At 37.6% G+C, this 19,081-nt stretch overlaps 1 protein-coding gene across 1 annotated transcript in view; it reads left to right on the top strand.

The window, feature by feature from the left end:
- LOC146766776 (uncharacterized) overlaps nt 1–19,081 on the top strand; it is a 372,272-nt gene that overhangs the window by 19,226 nt on the left and 333,965 nt on the right. The window contains exon 2 of the mRNA XM_085586012.1: nt 8,710–8,780. Coding sequence (XP_085442138.1) covers nt 8,710–8,780 — 71 coding nt within the window. The remainder of the gene's footprint in view (nt 1–8,709; nt 8,781–19,081) is intronic.

Genomic DNA, 19,081 nt, shown 5'->3' with positions numbered 1-19,081 from the left:
ACTGTGGGCCAAATTTTTCAATACTCTTTTCTATCAGTAATAGTAATTCTTAGCCATAAAGCACTAGTTTGGTATGATTTATTTTTGCTTTCATTTTTTTTTGTTTGTTTTGTTAAAAATGTTAATAAAATAATTAAAAAAACTCTTAAGGTTTTTTTTTAATAAAAGTTCTGTCTTTACACAGATGAAGAAGTAAACCAGAAGCATTACTTCTGATAAGTACATTATTTTTGTAGACTTCCTCCTGAGCTGCTTGGTGTTAACTGAAGTAACCCACTGAGGTTATATAAATTATCCATCACACCCTAATTTAAGCTGGTTCTGACCTGTGGGCTTCACATATCTGTCCACAGCCTCCTGCTGTGTATTCTGCTGCTTCTAACCCCAGATGATGTTGTTCTGTCAGTTTAATTCTGCCTCCAAAATATGATTGAGCTTGAAACCCAAAACAAATTCAGGCATTCAGTTTTGAAAGTCTTTATTAAAGGAAGCAAAACCACTGCAAATTATTTCAGATTTATATTGGGACTTAAACTATATAGACCTATGCATCTGAAGAATGTTACTATTCTGTAAAGCCCCAAATGCTTCTAGAAATGGGAAAGATTTTCACCTTGAACTCTCCCTCAAAAACTTAAATTGTCTCCAGTTTTGTACATTACTTATTCTGAGGCTATGACTTGAGGAAGATTGCATCAAAAGCAGGAGTAAACTCCATATTTTTTTCCAAACAGACATTGACTGTGACTTTTGATGGCTTCAATGAATATTTTTTTACTGCTGCTCCGAAAGAGGCCATTTTGCAGGGTAAGACCTCAGAGCTGGTTTCCAAATTCTGCACTGGGATATGCATGAAACAGGCAGTGGGTAGGCAGCTATGGAGGAATCTGCTTTTGGTATTAAATAAGTTGTCAACAGAAAAACATAGTCATGTGGGCTACTGGAATGTGCTCAGTGCCACAGCTGCTGGGTTTGTTTGGCAGTTTTACTCATCCACAGCAGAATAGGTGTCACCTTAATCAGATGAGTGCAGGATTCTCTCTGCCACAAAGGGGAAGCCTGCAGAGTTTCCTCCTTCATCAGGTTTAAAGCCCAGAAATAAAGAAAATCTAAGAGAGAAATCCAAGAAACCTTGTCAACTCTGTTTTCCAGCAGAAACACCTGCTGCTGTGCCAGAAGAGAAATGATGTTTACTTCAGCAGGCTACAATATTCAAGAGTGGAGAAAGGGAAGACATCAAAGTTGCATGTTTCACATGCTGCTTTCTCAGTATTTCTCACTGAAATTGTGTGTGCTGCTGGTTTAGACAGATTGTAAAAGAAGTGAGTTTTGAGGGTTTCGTATTGTCAAATTTTCAGGTTACTGACTGGAGGGAAAAAAATGTGGTTAATCATGTATTAGTTTCTTATCATTTTGGAATGCTATTTTTTAAATACATACTGTTCTGTCCCCCTCTGAGAACATGATTTAACTTTGCAGAGGGCAAAATAAATATTGGTTAGTCTCTTTATCTCTTAATTGTTTTATACTAACATAGAACCAATTCTTTTATCTACTGGACAGGTCAGGGAAGGGAATTCCTTCTTTAACAATTCAAGGCATTTGGGCCAAGCCTTGTGCTGCCCTGGCAGCAGCTTCCACCAGCAGGATCAGGAGCCACCTCTGCAGGCTTGCCCAGGGCTGGTGGAGGTGGCATGGGTCACCCTCTGCTTTCCTGCTTTGTCCCAGTAAACTGAGGTTTAGTCCCAGCTGGGCCCAAGCTGTGGCCAGAGCGTGGGGGTGGAACAAAGGCTGTCTGCTGAACAAGGGCTGGAGCTGGGAGCAGAAGGCAGCAGGGTTCACTTTCCTATGAAGGGAAAAAGATTTCTGGGTCTCACATGAAGAAGAGACTCAAGACCCTTCAGCTAAGGTGAAAGCAGGACTTGAGGCTTCTGTGAGAGTGAGGGAAAGGTGCCTTGCAGGCAGATTTTAGCATGTAGGTCATGAGCCATCTCTGTGCTAAGTTACTAATTCACCAAGCTGAGTCACCTTCTCTCCTTCCATTCCTGACTTCTCTGCACTGCTTAGACTGATTTTGTCCTGCTTTATTTTTCTTGTCTATGAACAATAGGGGGAAAAATAATGTTCTGTCTCCAAAGCTTGGAGGTTCCTCTTTGCTGAATGAAAAATACAGATAATCATGTTGTAAGGATTTAATTGTCACAGTAAAATTGCTGCTGGACATTTTACTGGACTAGTACCCAGAACAGGAACATTCACATGTTCATAGTTCCTGTCTTGTACTAGTCATGCTTTTTAAAGCTTTTGCATTTTTGGGACTCCTTTGGTCCCTTTATTCCATTGACCATCATTGTGAGTAAAGGAAAAACTCTAGTTATTACCAATTGTGTTGGTAAGCTGGCAGCCCGGCCAGTAAACCTCTGTTTAGTTTGATAATAAATATGACATTCTGTCCTAAGTAGTGCTGAGGTTTTTCAGTTTGCTTTGACTTTTATAGAAAAGAGGGACCTTCAGAGGAAATTAAAAAAAAAAAAAACACAAAAAACTTTCTCGATTATGTATTAATGGGATTTCTATGTATTAATGGAATATATGCCCAACACTTGGTATATCCTGTTTTCATGTTAGTGAAAGAGTTGGGACACAAAATAAACAATGTTTTATTTCAGTCAGAGAGCCTGGATAACAGAAATACAGGTAAGTGCAGCTAAAATGCAGGAAAAAAAATATTGTGTCTGTAAGAGAAAGTTTTATAGAGGAAATAAATTGCCATTGAACTTGTGAGAGTCTCTGATTGAAAAGGAAGGTAGGTTATTATTTACTATATAGCTAATAAATAGTTACGTTACTTCATATTAGAAATGCTGTTGAAATTGAAGACTAAGATCTAATATTGATATTGCATAAGCAATATTAAAGTTACAATACTTAACATGAAACCTAAAATCCTTTCTGAACTACTTTTATTTGTGCTTTTCACTTAAGCAGCTATTAAAAAGGTATGAAAGTAACTTGGGCAGGTACTGACCCAACATAGACAAGTTAGGAGAAATTTCATGCAGTATTAATAGAGACAAAATTTGTAATAGAACTCTGCTTTCTCATGTGCAGTATATTTTCTTCTGTAAAATGACATGACAGCTCAAAATTCTGAGCTATGTCTCTCAGTATGCTGCTGTCACTGGAGGACAAATGGATATTGAAAAGTGACAGATGTCAGCTGGTAATAATTATGGCAGCCTAAATAGTCATAAAGTTTTATGTTATTGTAAAAATGTATTTCTTCATATGGAAGATTGTGATATTAGGAATTATATTTCCAGACCTTTTTTTTTTTTCTTGCTTAAGGCTGTGTATTATTAATTTATGGCTTTGGATTTATAAAAGTTGTGGTTTTGCAGTCCTGAGTAATTTCAAGAATTACAAAAATATAGGAAGTTAAAATCTTACTTGAGGTTCAGTAACATACATGAAATATCTCCTCTACAAAGGTACATTTATATTATTTTTTTCTCAGTCTTTTACAACTTTCTTTGCAATAACTTTGCTTTTCCACTTCGATATTGTAATTTGTGGTTTTCCAGTGACCTACAGCTGCTGTTCTTCTTCCATTATTTGGCTGTTTAAGTTCTTTTTGACTTATAGTCAATGCTCTGAGTGTATGGGGAGGCAGCACCCCTATAGGAAATATTGTAAAAGCCAACAAGAGAGGGCTGAGACCGAGGCCGTGCCAGTGTGGAACAACACAGGGAAGGGTTTGCCTTGTGTTCTTCTGTTCACACCAGCACTGACCAAGGAAAAGTGGGGCAAAATCTGGAAAGCAAGACACCCTTCAGCCAGAGGCCAAGGGCTGCTACCTCCTTGTACTTGCTGAGGAGCAATGGGTGCTAAATAATTCGATGTTCCAGCAGGGCACCAGCCCCTGCAAAGGGCTGCCTGGGGCAGTTTGGGAAGATAATTCTGTCAGTGCTGGGGAGGTGCCCCGGGATGTCAGGGGGCTGCAGGATAAACCCCTCACTCTGCTTGGCTGAACGCTGCTAGTGAGGATTTTCCAGCTTCAGATGGGAAATTTCACATAGAGGATGGGCTTGTGTTAAATGCTGCTTATTAAGCTAAAAGACCCTTTAAAAGAACTAAGGATATATCTATTTCAAATTGGTAGAGGCTGGCACTAATAAATCATATGCCACCAGAGATAGACAACTTAGTTCAAACCCAGTGTTTGTATTTCTTCCCACAAGCAAAACTCAAAACCTTGATTCAGAACATTAGCATTATTTTACTGTCTCCTTCAATTCTGATGTTGGGTCATTAATTTTAGGCAGCTGAAATAATTCTGTGATGCTGTGTACTCAAACAGAGCAATAAATTCAAGACAAATTTTAGTAATATTCTCAAAATAGAATAACAAACTCGTTTTATTATCTTCATTTTCAATTTTAAACTTTTTGACTTTGAAAGAGGGGAGGTAACAGAAAATGAAGCTGTGCAAATAGTTTGTGGAAAGCATACAGTTGCACAGTAATGGACTGCTGCTTTTATTTTTGTCATGTGGGCAGAGATGAATGAGTGAGCTTGGAAGTTTTTCCTCTCTGGAAACAGAGCTTTTCCTCCATATCACATGTAATAACAAATCTTCTTATTGTTAAGAACAAGGAAATTAAGATTATATGTGATTGTTACAAAGATTTTATCAAAATAAGGGAGTTGACCCAAGTTATTTTTAAATACTGTAGTTGAGTTGTGGTTTTCTCCAGACATTCATAGATTTCTTAAGCTAAAAAATGGCACCCTCAGAGATGTGGTTTTTTGCTTCCTTCCCAAATCAAATGAGTATAAAATAACCCCCACCAATAAATGTTACTGTACTGCTCTGTAGTACTGCAGCCCCTTGACAGTCCCACACGAGATCAAGACTTGTTGAGCTTGGTCCTTTGTGAACAAACAACATGAGGCTGTTCCAGTACAGGTTTAAAATAAAATCTTGCAGGATAGACTGGGGAAAGCAGCTGCATCGATTTGCTGCAGGTAAAGGTCATGGCCAGAATTAGAAGACAGTGTTACAGGAATACCTGAAATGAGATTTCCTGCCTGCAAGCTCATTGTGCTTTAGTGGACCACGGTGCTCTTGAGCACCTGTTTTATTTGTCCAGTTATCCCTCCAGGGAAAAAACAACGTGGGAAATTGTATTTATGAATAAAGCAGTTATTCCAAAGTACTGCCATAAATTGTCATCTTAATGTTATTTCATCTTTAACATCATTATGTTCTTTTCCGGTTGTTTCTTTTTTGTTCACTTTCTGAAGAAAGACAGAGGCATAGGGTAAAGACAAGGGAGTGTGGGTAAAATAATTAGTGATTCAAAGAATCTAGTGAATGTAAGAGGAAAATGTAAATCGAAATCAGAATTTTACAGGTAAACAGTTTTGTGATATATTTCATGTCACAGCCTTAGGCTTCAGCAGTAAACCCTGTTCTTTTAATTCTTGGTGAATTTTTTTTTCCCCTCTGGCTCTCAAACTAATTTTCCACTGAACAGAAGTTGTTCAGCCTTGCTCAGATGATAGAAATCACAAGTAACACAGGGGAGAAATTCTTGCAAGTTTCATAATTCTGGATTTTAAACACTTAAAAATAATTAGCATTCCAAAATAAAGTTGATATTTTTTTCAAGCTTGATGTACCTTGTCCTTACCTCTGAGACAACATTGGTGAATACCTTTTGTTTTTTACTCCAAAATCTAATTTTGGACATTTTCCTTCTATATTTTTTGTGTCTTTTGTGAACATTTGCCTGTGAAGCAGTTATCTTCTCTCCTAGGAGTCTTTTAAAATATAAATAAATGGCATCCACATATACCCCTACTCCCTACCATCACCCCTCTATTATTTGAGCCATGGACAAATGTTTCTTGCAGTGGAATCTTTAATGAAGTGTATCTAACCTATTCCTGTTAGTGAAGGGTAGAGGGCAGAATTATGTTACACTTCTGTCCTGCCTTCATCTTCCAGGGCAAAGCAGAAATTAGAGCTGTGTACAGTTAATATGATGAGAGTTATTCAGAAGTTATTAAATAAGAATTTTGTAGTTGCCAATTCATGCCTACAATTCCAAACATGGAAATATTTTGGTCTACCTAAAAACCTTAAATAGAGGTACTGCACTAATTGTGTAATAGTTAATTCTTGCACTGAAGAAAATTTTCCTGTTTTGTGTGGAAATCTTTTTTCCTTGTAAATGAATATTTTTGATATGCCTGTTGAAGATACTCATGCTAAATCCAGCCTGAAGCAGTTAGGGTTTTTTTTAATTCTCACCCTTACCACACCTCCAAAATATGATGAATTAGGAAATGCTTCTTTTCCTTTATCAAAGCCTTTTTTGTTACACTAGAATGCATTCTGTAATAAAATCTGAGTACCAGGAGAATCCTACTGTAGAACCAATTTAAAGTCTATTTCAGGTCAAAATCTGAGCAGATTTTCTTTGATGCATTCATTCTAGTTTTGATGTGAGATGTGATCCTGTATGTGTTTATGCACTGCAGTCCATTAGCTTCCCTCCTTCATTGTTACTGATAATTTGACAGCAGAAAATCCTTAGCAGTGGCACACTAAAGGATAAAAATGCCTGTTGTGTCAGCAGCATGGCAGTCCTTAGGCCACACATGGTTCCCTCTGCCCTCAGCTCCTGAGACCTCATTTTCTGCCTGTTCATGGAGGTGTTAAATTTGTTCCTCCTTAAACATACAGAAAAATGAGATTGTGACACATTTTTGTGGTGGGGAATGAACAGGTCAGACAAGCTCAAGAGCTGATGGAGTACAAATAGAGGCAGTCAGGGAAGCAGCTCTGAATTTGTTTTGGGGAGGTGAAGAAGAGTATGTCACTAAAAAACCCCATTCTGTAGCTGGAAATGTTAAGCATGAATAATATGCTGTTCTATAAGTGGAGAACTCAAAGAATGAGGATGAGCACCTCTTGAGCCTTTTTCTGAGATACTGATAATATTTTGAGGTGATGTAAAAGGATGTGACTGCAATTTTTGTTTGCTTCTTAATTAAGGAAGCACATTTTGCTTACAGCAGCTTAAATGGACAGTTAATCATATCTCTTTTTAGTAGAATGCAGAAAACTGCTTGCAAGGATCAGCAGTCTTTTTAACTAGAATGTGTTTTAAAAGTTTATGTCAAAACCCTTGGTTTTTGTTAGTATGCTTAGATATTACAGTGGAGTTCCAATTTTGTTGGGATTTTTTCATTGGAATTACAGCTGCACTGGTGGAATCCCTCCAGTCCAGTGAAGTTGTGTAAAATCTATATCTTTAAACATATGGAAAATCCTACCCACACTATATTTTCTGTTTTGATACAAATTCATGGCTTTATTTGAAAGTTATTTCTCTGTCTTATTCCTGTCCCCTCCACCCCAGTACAGAAGTAAAAAAATGGCAAAAAGAAAAAAACCCCAAAAATAGGAAATCATGACACTGAGATTTAGCATCAGCCCTTCTGCTTCTGTAATAATAATCCAATGTCTTTAGCATGATTTTAGTGCAATACCAGCCTACAGTTAATTTCCAAGTGTTCTGTTTTATGGCAAAGCAAATTAGAGCTAACCCCAAGAATTTTAATCCATCAGCCTACAAAGGCAAAATAGACATTTAGAGAAATATCCCAACTCCTCAGCATTCATGACACTTGTATTTATTACTTTAAGCCAATATCAGCTGAAGGGAAAATATAAGTGATGCTCACTGAAAAATGTAACTGTACTATAAGGAGCTACAGAATGATCAACTCTAGTATTTATATCTATTAAAAGAACACGCAGCTCTAAATGCTTCAGCATATGCTGTGTGTGCACATGAGTGTATGCATACAGTTATCAGGATTTTGTTTAGGAAAAATATAACTGATCAAAGGTTGGGTGGTGCTCCGTGTCTGTTTCTCTGTAGTAAGTTTTTCCTTATTTTTAATGTATGGTGGGGTTTTTTTTGCCTTTTTTTTTCCTCTAAGTTTTTTTAGTATGCACATCCTTTCCCAAATTCTAGATGTTAGAGTAAACATTCTTCTGGCAACCCCAACATCTTATTACTAAAGTTATTTTACAGTGTATGCCAACAGCTTCCATAAATAAGTTGATAAATAGGAAATTGAAACACAAGCCATCTGATCCAACACAGCAATTATAAGGATAATGGTTGTCTTGATGTGAAGTAGTGGGATACTGAATCATTGAATAAAATGAAATTTGGATTTTATTAGTTAGTTATATCCAAGTTGCTATAAATATGTTAAGCTTTTGTCATACCAGATTTTTTCAGTGATATCTCAGTAAGAAGGATTGCTGCTGCATATATGTAGGCAGAATTCCTTTCCTTTTGTTCTGATCCTGATTTTTTGATACATTTTGCTGTTAAATACTGGCCATAATTTTATGTTTAAAAAGCTGGTGTTTCTTGACATGCAATGGACACAACCTGCAGCATTGCTCCCCAACAGTCTCCTCCAAAGGAGCTGCAGTAAGAGGAGCCACTCTGGCCATTTTCTAGAGAAAGAAAAGGAATTATTTACTCAGAAACAGCAGTAGAAACTTTTATCCATTGTTGCTCAAATATCCTCAAAAGTATTTATAAAAAAAAAACCAAAAAAGAAAACCAAAAAAAAACCCAAAAAGATAATTGTTTTCTTGTTTGCTTTGCTTAGGTCAAACTACCCCCAGCAGTTGTAGCAGAAGTACTGAACCAATGTGTGTCTGCACTGGTGCTCACAGCCAGGTAAATACTGGTGTGTTTGTTTTCCCTCATCATGAACTGCTTTGAGAACTCACTTTGTGTGGCACATTGAGCAGAACTTCAACCCCATTATTGTATTAGGCAGTTCCTTAAGTGAAGCTTGTGCACAGCCTTTTGTAATATTAGCTGCTGGTTGTACTCTGCTGAGCTCTGTAGACCCTGCCATGAGATGCAAGCACACAAGGCAAGTGTGCCCTGCGTGTGACACAGCTCTGCCTCCAGGAGAGGCAGGAAATCACATCCTTGCAGGCTGCCCCTGTGCAGCCATCCCGGGCAGACACCCCTGGACTCTGTGCAAACCAGGCAACCTGTGGGTTTGGGACTGCTGTGTGAGCACCTTTACACCTCCCAGTAACCCATCACAGCCCTTAGCACTGCTCACACCCTGATGGGCACCCTGAGGGAGCAGGGACCACACATCCAGGGCAGATCCTGAGAAATGAGCTGTTCCTGTAGGCAGAATGCACCTCACTGCTTAGGGTTTAAAAACTGAAATGGGGGACTTGACTCAGTCCACTGAAGGGCTTTAACAGAATTGATTTGACTGGGAAATTGATTTGATTGGGTTAAGAAAAACCTGAACTGGCATAAATTATTCAAAGTTTGTGCTGCCACTGTCACCTTCAACACTATACAAAAGAAGAAGATTAAATTCTGTGTATGAATTTGGTTCTTCTGCTCCTATCTTACATTTTAAAAGGTGTGTATCCACTATAACCATAAAAATATAAACTGTACAATATAACTGGATTTATCCTATAGTCCAGTAAAAGCTTCTTATTTTGGATACACTTCTCTGGCAGCATCAATACAGTGGACCTCCTTCTGCAGTTTATTTTTCTGATGATTCTGAATAGCACTCAATAAAAGGGGAGAATGAGGGACACTTCCCCATATGCATATGCATGTATTTTTTTTTTTTTTTCCATAAAGGATAATTTCCATAGAAACTTTGCTAGCTTTAAGGAAAAGGCACTGGGAAAGAAATGATCACATTGGTATTCCCTTCTACCAATAGTATTTTTCTCACCTCTGTATGATCTCTCAGAATCTTTGTTCTTTGAAGAAGAAAACTGGATCCCAGTTTTTAGTGACACCAAATGATTTCAGCAAAAAGTATGTAGGAAAGTCCACTGTTTGGACAATTACCAGCTCTGACAAAGCAGCACTGGGTTGTATTTTGCCTGGCAAATGGGCAGAATTCTGAGGTGCAGGCATGTTAAGCAGAACTTTGGTGCAATCGGGCTGTGATTGCTGGCAGGGTGTTATCATGTGGCCAGAGAGGCTGAGAGCTTCTGGCTCATCAGGAAAGAGTGCCACTGTTAAACATTGTGTGCAGCTTTGCACTGTTATTTGGGAGCTGTTGTCTTTGTGTGTAACCCAAGTGTGAGGATGTAAATAAAAGGGTTTTTATATATATTGAGTAGATGCCATATAGCTGTGAGCAGATCATGTATGGCATATATAGGTTTCAGAGGAACCTGATGTTGTGGCTGTTATTTTTTTTAAGCACTTGGATAAATCAGTTTAGTCTGTCCAAATAAAGGCTTTTCTTCAACTGGGTCTGTTGAATATAATTTTCATTTTCATTGTGGGCTCTCAGTTCTGAGACTTTTCTCATACATTTACCCCTATGGGGTTTTTTCAATACATATGAGGAGATGTCATTTTCTCTCATAAGAAGTTTTATGCCAAATCTTTATAAAGACTCTCATTTTTAATGTGAAAAATAGCTCTGGATAAAAATATGTTGCTGATTTATTCCTATGTTTTGCTTTTTGGCTCCTAACTCTGACTAGAGCAATAGGCTTGTTCAGTGTGATTTTCTTATTTTTTAAAACATAGACAATTAGTGTTGGTATTCTCTGATTTTAATTTTGTTTTTTAATTTTGGGTTGATTATGACCAACATATAAATTGTTCATAATTTTTTTTATTCAATTAAGCTTTTAGTTAATTTTTTTTTAAACCCAAGAAAATAAGTCATAATAACAGAATTTTAAACTCTGTAGGGAGTTTAATTAGTTTGGTTGTTTCCAGTAATTTATTCACCAGTTGGAGTCTTTTCTGTAAAGAATCTTAATTGAAATACTGCCTAGTTTCCTAACTGGAATTCAGAAAATGAAATATATACCAGAGAAGAGCATAAACAACAAGAAAGATTGATTCTAGGAAAACACTTTCCAAGTAACATGAGCAAAGGACACATACTAGAATTTTGGTTCTTCCATCAGCCTCGGTTTTGTGTCAGGATACAGAGGAATGAGAGGGCAAACAGAGCTTCCCAGATTTGCAGAATATATTTAAGCAGCTTCTCTCACTTGTTTTGTTCCATAGGTGTCACCTGCAAGCTTCAGGGGTGCCATTTTGTAGCCATGCCTTTCTCCAGTTGACAGGGGAAGAAATAAAGACATAAAATGGGAAAACCCTGAGCCCTGTGGTCCTGCTCTCGTTACCACCATCCAGGTGGAGCAGGAGCCACTAACTCTCCCTCCCCTCTAAACCCAATCCTCCTGCCAGCTTTGTACCTGTCTGGCTGCCCAGCCAGGCTGCCATGGCAGCCTAATTTAAAGACAGGGGTGCTGGGGCAAAGGCACTGAAAGCCTCACTAAATTTGGGATAAATGCTGTTCACTGCTCTCTGCAGCAACAAAAATTCAGTCATTTCATCATAAAAGAAAACCAGATTGGTCAGGCATGACTTACCCTTTTCAGGTCCATTCCAGTTCCCAGTCATCACACTGCCTGTGGGCCAGGAGGACAGAAATCAAACTTGTTAACAGTTCTCTGGGTTGACTTTCATAAATCGTTCCCAAATCTCAGGTAACTCAGTCCTCAGTAACTGAAAGTGAAACATATCAACAAGTAGACGTATTGATGTTTTGGTGTTAATAAGGGAATATTAAAAAAGATGTCTTGGTGCAATCTTTTTATCATCTCTTTCATAAAATGATGCTGTTTTAAATACACTGTGTAATATATGATAATCTTGAAGGTGATTGGAAATTCTCTCTCCATTACTTTTACCTATGGGAAAAGCAAGCAGGTGCTTTTATTTGGCAAGGCATTCATTATAAAACATACAATACTTTTGTATTTATTCATTCTGCTGTGCTTTGCCTTTGTTCATTAGTCTGGCAAATAACTTTCATGTAATATCCTGATCTCAGAGGAAGGTGTCAGTCTCTGCAGTAGCTGTTCCTCAAGCAATGGATTTGTTAGACTTTTCAGAAGCAAATACTTTTAATGAGAAAAGTGAATTGCTTCTGTATCCTGTTTCTGATATGTGTATTTTCTTAACTTGTATTGCTGTAGCTGAATTCTCACTGAAATATTTTTAGTCCATGATTGAACCAAGGTCTTTAAAAGGTAATCTGGAGAAGGTTTAATTTATTTCTCAGCAGTTTTAATGAATTTATGCAAATCTGAGTTAAAAGGCTTTTACATATCAGTGTGTTTGCTTACAAAAAGCTTCCTTCTGGTATTCAAAATGCAATCAATTTCTTGTTGCTGACTGAAGTTCAAGCTCTGTATCAAGGGGATGACAAACGGACTGAGACATGTTCTTAGCATTCATTTGTGGCATGTTGGTCAAGCTGTGAATCAGTTTCTGAGGAGCTGAAGGATGTCTCAGCATTTTTTATTTCAAGTATCTCATTTTCTACATCCACACGTTTAGTTTGTGGCTTGAGATAACGATGGGGAAAGTGACAAACTCTAAAAATAAACAAATGGGTTTAACATCTCATCCTGGAAGCTGCTCTGGTTCTACTGATGCAGTGTGATGTAAATAAGAGCACAGGTTCTTTTTTTTTAGCTTTATTATCTTGGTGTCCTTAGGAGGAGTGAGCCTTAGGCTGTAGGAGCACACCAGTAGAGGATCCAGTTCAGCACAGTAATCTATGCAGTTATTTGTGCTCTCACAAACAGCACTTTGTGATAGTCTGAAGCCCTATATATCTGTTGCAGAAAAGCTACAACCTTACACTCCATATTTCCAGTGGCAAATAACTTTATTTCAACTCTTCTTAGACCAATGAGCCTTAAGATCTGCTTTTCAAAAAATTCTTCCTGAGTTTTCAGTGCAACATGATGCAGTAATATTTTTTGACCTGATCTTATCAGAAATCAGCCCAAATATGTCAGTGGTGGTGAAAAAATTCAGGAAGAGAATTCTAGGGCTTAAATGCTTCTGATTTTTAATGTCTTGAACTTCTACTCAGTAATTTGTGCAAAATTAATTAATGCTTTTATTTCTTAAAAAATAAATTTCTGTTATAGGAATATTGTCTGTAAGGAATATTTGTGTGGCTGGTGGGGGCACAAGATATTGTGGTCTGAAACATTTCAAGGTAAAGCCACGGTATGTCATGATAATGCTTTTGTGAGGATTGTGTGTTGAACTCTGGCTTCTGTTGCCAAAACTCTCTCAGGCATGAATTGTCAAATTACAGTAAAGTTACAATTCTTTAATGCATCCTAGTATACAAATATTATTCAGCTAGAATGCTACTTGGGCAGCAAATTCAATGCTTTGTCTTTCATATTCTTCTCATGTTTGGATAAGAGAGAAAGATAGAAAGACATTTGCTAAAGGTCACAATCTGATCTCAGTTATTTTGGTGTAAAACTGGAATAAATCTTGTGTGTACAAATGGAATTACTGAAATTCGGTATTGCTGTGAGTTGAATTTTACCTTGTCTCTGAACAATTCTTGCTAAAGATTGAAGACCATTAAATAAAATAAGTAGGTCACACAAGTGAGATGATACTGCCCCTTATCTTTAAACAATATTCCAATTTGACTCTAGTGCAATGAAAAGAAATGAATACTGTATGTGCTCCCATGTGAGCTGTCAGATAAAACTGAATATTCTCTAAATCAGCTTTTCCACGGACAACTGCTTCATCATCATTAGTATGTATATTCTTATTAATATCTAGGCCACCCAGTTATGAGATCCTAGACTGCAGCTTTCCATAATTTACATCTACTGTAATTTTTAGCAGGATTGTATGCATGACCTATCACAGAATGAACACTTGATGTATCTCTCTGTGTCTTCTCAAAGTGCTATTTTGAAATAAGGGCTAAGAATAAATGCATACATCTGTTGAGGAAGTTGCATTTCTGCACCGTGTGCTGATCCCTGCCAACTGCTCTGCTGTGTGTGAGAGGACTGGTCATTGGAGGAGTCTGACAATTTGGAATGAAGACAGTTTGGCAGATGAGGCCAGACACAGGAGCCTTCTACAGCAATATCTAAGAGTTGGGATTTGAGTATAAATAAATCAAAAATTCTGTAACTCCCCAGGGGCATGAATGAGAGATGACAGTGAAGTAGAGATGGCTGTAGCCAGGCTTGCAGGCTGAGCCTGGGGAACCACTCTATAGGTGACTGTTTTAAACACCTGGGACTTATGCAAAGAAAAATATAGAAATATATAAAATGCAGTGTAGACCCTGCTGGTTTGACTGATTGACTGCAGTGACAGCCATTTTTCAATGCCAGGTGGAATTTGAGATGGAAATTTGTGGAAAAAGAAGAATCACTTGGCATTTTGAACAGAATGAAAATTTTAACAATCCCATCCCAGAAATTTCTATCATCCTTTTTCCAGAGTAATAAGAATTGGTATTTGTTGGCCTTAATAATCCCATTATTATCTATAACTGTCAAGGAAAGCAGGAGGTAGGGTGGGGGTAAATGAAAACCAGCCAAGCAGTAAGAGTAAATGCTGCATATTAAGAAACACTTTCTCCATGGCATCTCTGGAGACATCTTGATGAAGTTTTGTGGTGAAAGGACTCTTCTGTAAGCGAAATAAAGCCAAATTATGCTGTTGCCCAAACCAGCAGCATATCCTATTTGTAACTGGGCTTGTTTGTTGGTAAAGCAGTGTAGTGATCTAAGAGAAAGTGAAACCTCCTTGCATTACATTGCCTGACATAAAATATATGATAATAGAAAAAAAGTAGGTGATCCTAACCAGGTTTTTGGGAAAAACATAATAAAATTCTTCTCTGGAATTTCAAGTGAGTCAAGCCACTAGTCTGGAGAAAGACATGTCAAATTTGAAACTAAAATCTTCCAGCTCTGTGTTAATCACCATTAGACAATATGCACTTTCTGGGCTAAACTGTTAAAATCATGATGGAACTATTTTATAGAGTATTAAAGTTGTAAAAGGCTTTTTAATAAGTCAGGTTTCATGTAGATGATTATTTCAAACCCTTACATTCCTCAAATTTCTGGATACAACCTGCTTGAAGGTCTCTTGATGTCTTTTCTGGTTAGGTGCCATCATCCTGTGTTAAACAGCTTGTTCTGAGGCACAACCATCCTTAAATAAACATATTGAGTTTCATGTGATGAGTCAAACACACTCATAAGACAGAATGTTCTGTTACTGAATCACAGCTGAGGAAGGCATGAGGATGGTTAATACAAAAATCTTAATTGTTAGAATTCTGCAAGACGTGAAAAAACCTGTGACACTGACTTAAGAAATTCTGTTTTCATCCTAAACTGTAAATGCAGTCCAGGTTATGGGATGGGATGTTCCTTTGCAGCACTTTCATTTAGGACACAAAACTCACTGCTTTAATCTGAAAATGACCAGGATCTCTCAGTTCTATTTTTTTTACAGCATTTTGCTCTTTCATGATTTTTCTTCATTGTATGGATATGTTTAAGTAATTACACTACAAATGTTCAGCCTCAGTGTACCACTCCTATGCACATTGATTTGGTCTCTCCTGGCTGGTGCTGGTTTTAGTATTTACACAAAAGTGAATCCAGAATTTCATAATTTTAAATTTCTCTCTCTTTCTCTCTCTTTTTTTTTTTTTTTTTTTTTTTTTTTTTTTTCCATTGGTGGTGTTTGCACTGTTCCCACAAGTCAGGAATCAGTTTCTTGGCTGTAGTAAGGTGTGTGCATACAGCTTGTAAACCAAACACCAAACAAAACTCTCTCAGTGTAAGACAGAGCTGCAGCAATGTTGGATGTTGTTCTAGGTGTGTTCCACAGTTGAACAGTTTTGCCAGGAGTGTGAGCCAGAGCTGGCTGGCCTAGGATTCCTGGTACCTTTGTAGCTGATCCCAGAAAGGTTATGGAGAGAGCTATGGAGAAACAGAATTACATCAAGGCCGACAGCTATACTGTTCCTAGCAAGCTCTTCCACCTTCCACAGCACCCCGAGCAATTCACAAATCATTGCAATCTACTGAAAAACCATAATTTTCTTCTTGTGTAAACATTTAGTGGTAGGACTGACAGGTTGTTTTTAAAGATACCATCATGATTTTAATTATGTGTATTGTATCTTAGGATAGTCAGACACTACATCCTCTGAGTTTTCAATCTATTTACAAACTGATTTTCTGTGACATATTTTCTCCTGCAAGATTTGTGTGCTGCAGTAATTTCTTTTCCTAATCTTTAAACTAATTGTATTTTCAGAGAAAGCAATTGCAGAATGTGTCAGAAAAAAAAATTAAGAGGAACATTGTTATAGAAATGTCTACCAAGCAAACCAAGCTCAAATGCATTGAATCACCAGTAATATCAAACACAAAACCAAAACAGTTATGAGACATGGAACTAATATAGCTATTGGGTTTGCACCTTAATTAAGTGCAGTCTGCCTAATTCCCTATGTTTTTCCATGTATTTCCTTAGGAGTGTACAAGGTAAATAATGTTCGTTACTGGTTAGAGTTCAGCCACATCAGCAGTGCCAGGTGCTTTTCTAACATTAGGAGGCATTTCCTGCTCCAGGAGGTTGTTCCATATACACAAGAGCTTTATCTGCTTGCCTCCTTGAAAGATGTATTTAAAAGATGGTTTCCAAAGCTACTGGAGATGGAAGTGCTCATGAACTGTGTGTGATTCCTCGGCCAGTGTGTACAGAGCTGGCAGGAGCTGAAAGAGGAAAATAGCCTCTCTGCATGAAGATAACTGAAGGCTGGAAAATGTGGGTGTGCAGAGATGGGATTTGTCCTCCCAGCTCTGCTCCCTTCTGCAGGGAGTGTGGAAGGCTGTGTGAATTGAATGTGCTGGGTGAAGAGTGGATTTATCCTCTTGCTGGGAACTCATTGCTATGATGCCTTTTTTAAAAGGCTGATGCCTTCAGATGAGACTGAAACTGCAAACAGGCTCTTTTCAATTATCCCCTTGAGGCAGGTGAGGGCTGAATCTCAATTCAATTACTGCTTCTTCAGCCAGGAGCCCTTTTTTATTCTGAGTAGTCCCTCTGGCTTCAGAGAAGTTATTGCTGTTGTGATACAGTAGAAAGGTTTGGTTTATTTTGCATAAACTTTACATCACAATGAAAGATTTGGCAGCAGCAGAACTATAGAATTTAGTGTAAAATATAGGTGTTTAGTGTAAAATATCTGTTTTGTGAATGCTTTGTCCAGTGACATCTGTGAGTTTTACTTTTGCTCAAATTTTCCTCTTCATAGTTCATGTAATGGTAGATGGAGTGAGCATAAAGCCTTCATATGTGATTATTATATTTTGGGTTATGAAATTTACTCCCACTACACTTTTGAGATATTTTACAATGTAATATTGTCTAGCTTTTACAGAAGCTAACAGAATAAAAGTGAGTTCTTGCAAAATTAATAGTGCTGCTTTCTCTGATCTGCATTTTTTAGAATACAAATTTTGTGATTTCTTACTTGAAGGAAAAGGACATGTATTTCCTTAATGAGTTTTGTTTTAACCAAAAAGTTTTTTCCACCAGATCTGTACAGCAAAGGGAATCATCTACTCTGCAAATCAACAGCATGAACATCTTGCAGTGAAAGAGCAGTGAGGCTGTGCTGTTGGGAAGTTGGAGTTTGCATTTGCAGGACCATTTAAACTAGGAAATGATACCACTGCTCTCTTTGCATTTTCCAAATGGGGTTGCAGAATACCCCACACATTTCCCAGTGGGTTTTTGAAGCTCCTAGGATTCCTTCAGGGCCATTCAAACCTTTTAACCTGCCTTTCTCTTTCCCTGATTGATTAAAACTTAACTGTCACTCAACAGCTTTTAAAGTTCCCATTAAATAGAGTTTAAATGCCTGTAACTCAGGGTTTACAACCCCCAATAATCTCAGAATCAGGTGGGAAGGAAGAAATATGACTTGACCAAACAAATGCAAAAGACTTTGCCAGAGACCACAACATCAGCAAATCCATGCAGCTTTACTGAAGCTATTTTCAGACCAGCAAGCTTTGTCCCTCTCTTTTATTCTGATGATCTCCCCATATGCAGATTCTGTTCTGCAAAACTCTAGAACTTAAACATTAACAATAATTGTTTGGAAGCACCAATTAAGTATGACTGTTAGTATTTAGATTTTTGTTCAAGGAACATAAAATTGGGGTTGTTTTTTGTCTACTTACCCATCTAGTTAGGGCACATGCAGTGCATGTGAGAATAGAAAAATGCTGGCATTTATTCACCATTTCTCCATCTCACTGAATTTCCTAGCAGTGGTGCAAATTAATGTTTTCAGGGTCTGTAGAGATATGTGAGAATACCTGAATTACTTGCAACCACTGAAAATTTGATTTGGACTCAAGACCAAGAGTTAAGCTGATAGTTGGCTCTCAAAGCAGATATAAAAGTATTAGGAAATCATGCATGGAGATGGTTTCTTTTGGTAGTAGCCAAGAGGAATATATACTATTAAAAAAATAGAAAAGCTAGTAAAGTTAAAATCAAATAATGTGCAGAGATGACTGCTTTCAATTAAAGCTTAATGCAGCCTAGAATATTAACTTATGGCAGAAAAGCTACTGAAAGAGCTCAAAGAGCAGCCCAAACCTCCACAAAACTTGGGGCTAGAGGCTTGAAATGACCAATGGGTTTTGAAATGTTATGAGACACAGTTTCCTATTACTGATGGAGACAGCAAATTTGGAATCTTATTGCAAAAATTGAGGCTGTTTGCTTCAAAGACATGAAAAATGTAGTTGTCACAGTGGAAAACAACTTTGTGGAAGGTAATACAGTAATATTACCATTTTAATATAAGCTCTTCATATGTTTTGGAAATATTCCCTGCACCTCAATGTCCTCCTCTAAGCAGATCTGTATTGTGGACCTGACAGACCTTTGCTAAGAGAGTGCATTTGGTTTATAGATCCCATTGTCCAGACATGGAACTGTGCATAGCATTGAGATAACAACCTCCAAGTTAAATTAACACCTCCAGCAAATGCAGGGCATTGTTTGGGCCACCTGTAGGCAGACAGCAAATCTCATTACATGTCCTAGAAGAA

Source organism: Lonchura striata, chromosome 8 (genome assembly GCF_050655825.1).
Source record: "Lonchura striata isolate lonStrDom1 chromosome 8, ASM5065582v1, whole genome shotgun sequence".
NCBI classification, from domain to species: Eukaryota; Metazoa; Chordata; class Aves; order Passeriformes; family Estrildidae; genus Lonchura; species Lonchura striata.
Note: the sequence above shows the minus strand (reverse complement) of the source record. Positions and strands in the feature narration are given on the sequence as shown.